This window comes from Agrilus planipennis, unplaced genomic scaffold (assembly GCF_000699045.2).
Source record: "Agrilus planipennis isolate EAB-ADULT unplaced genomic scaffold, Apla_2.0 scaffold271, whole genome shotgun sequence".
Classification (NCBI taxonomy): Eukaryota; Metazoa; Arthropoda; class Insecta; order Coleoptera; family Buprestidae; genus Agrilus; species Agrilus planipennis.
This window is the reverse complement of record NW_020438965.1, coordinates 176-1,321: the sequence shown is the minus strand read 5'-3', so window position 1 is coordinate 1,321 and position 1,146 is coordinate 176. Positions and strand designations below refer to the sequence as shown.

Below are 1,146 nucleotides of genomic sequence, written 5' to 3'. Positions count from 1 at the left end.
ATTAGGAATGGGCTATTTAGAGTTACCTCAAGTGGAAATACCTCATGGAAAACTTACACAAAATCTTCTCAACAGCAAAAATGTGTATATTTTAGACTGCTATGTTGATGTTTTTGTATGGTAAGTGTAAAAAATGTACTTTAGATTTAATTTACATTTTTTGATATCTATTTATATTCATTTAAACACATAACATTAATTACTGATATTAAGTATTTAATATCTCCACTCGCATTAAATGTCTGTTAAAACATTCCTCAATTTCATTTAATCATTCAAATTTAATTTTGGCAATGATCGACCAGCTCATTACTTTTTTACTGTTTTCGCCCATCAATTTCAATCATCTTCAGGCACTGGTAATAAGTATTAAGCAACTGAGTATGATAAATTATTTTAATTATTGTGACTAATTACGTTTCATTATTAAGTTATTAATCATATATAAAAAATTGCATAGATATTCGTTTTCTAGAATGTTGGCAAATTATAAGTGTCTGTCATTTTTTAATTAGTCGCTTTATAAAACACCATGTTAAAAAAAATGGCATGTTTAAGTCTATATCTCTAATCTGTACCGTTGACGCACTTTAAATTGTACTGTGTGTGGTATAAATAAGAAGTATACAAAATTTTATGATATTTATATTTAATAACGTTTTCGTGAGTTTATTACCTTAAAATATAATTTAAGGGAACCATATTCTCATACATGTATGCAAATATTTGTATTTGTTTATAATATTTAATCGTCTTTTGTAGGATAGGCAAAAAATCTACAAGACTAGTAAACGCTGCCGCAGTAAAACTTTCAGAAGAACTGTTCAACATGATTGATCGTCCCGATTTTGCAATGGTCACGAGGGTTCGAGAAGGAACTGAATCACAGGTACATCCTTTAAACACTTCCTTGTTTTAGATTTAAATGATACAAATAAGAATGTATTTCCATTAGTACAAAAATTATAGCTAACAATAATTGTAATGTGCAGGAAGTACATTGTGGTTAATTTTGTTTTATGTTAGAATCGTAGATGCGGGTCAAAAATCCATTTTTTCCGAAATTAAGTTTACCGTAAATACTGCTCTCAGTTGTTAGTTGCAGTAGTTTAAAAAAATATTATTGTAGTTACAATTTGTATATTG

General features: G+C 27.9%; 1 protein-coding gene across 1 annotated transcript in view; it reads left to right on the top strand.

Annotated features, from left to right (window-relative positions):
* LOC112904659 (protein flightless-1-like) overlaps positions 1–889 on the top strand; it is a gene marked incomplete at its 3' end in the record, with an annotated part of 5,566 nt that extends 4,677 nt beyond the window's left edge. Inside the window, exon 10 of the mRNA XM_025975298.1 lies at positions 763–889. Coding sequence (XP_025831083.1) covers positions 763–889 — 127 coding nt within the window. The remainder of the gene's footprint in view (positions 1–762) is intronic.
* Between the last annotated feature and the right edge of the window lie 257 nt (positions 890–1,146).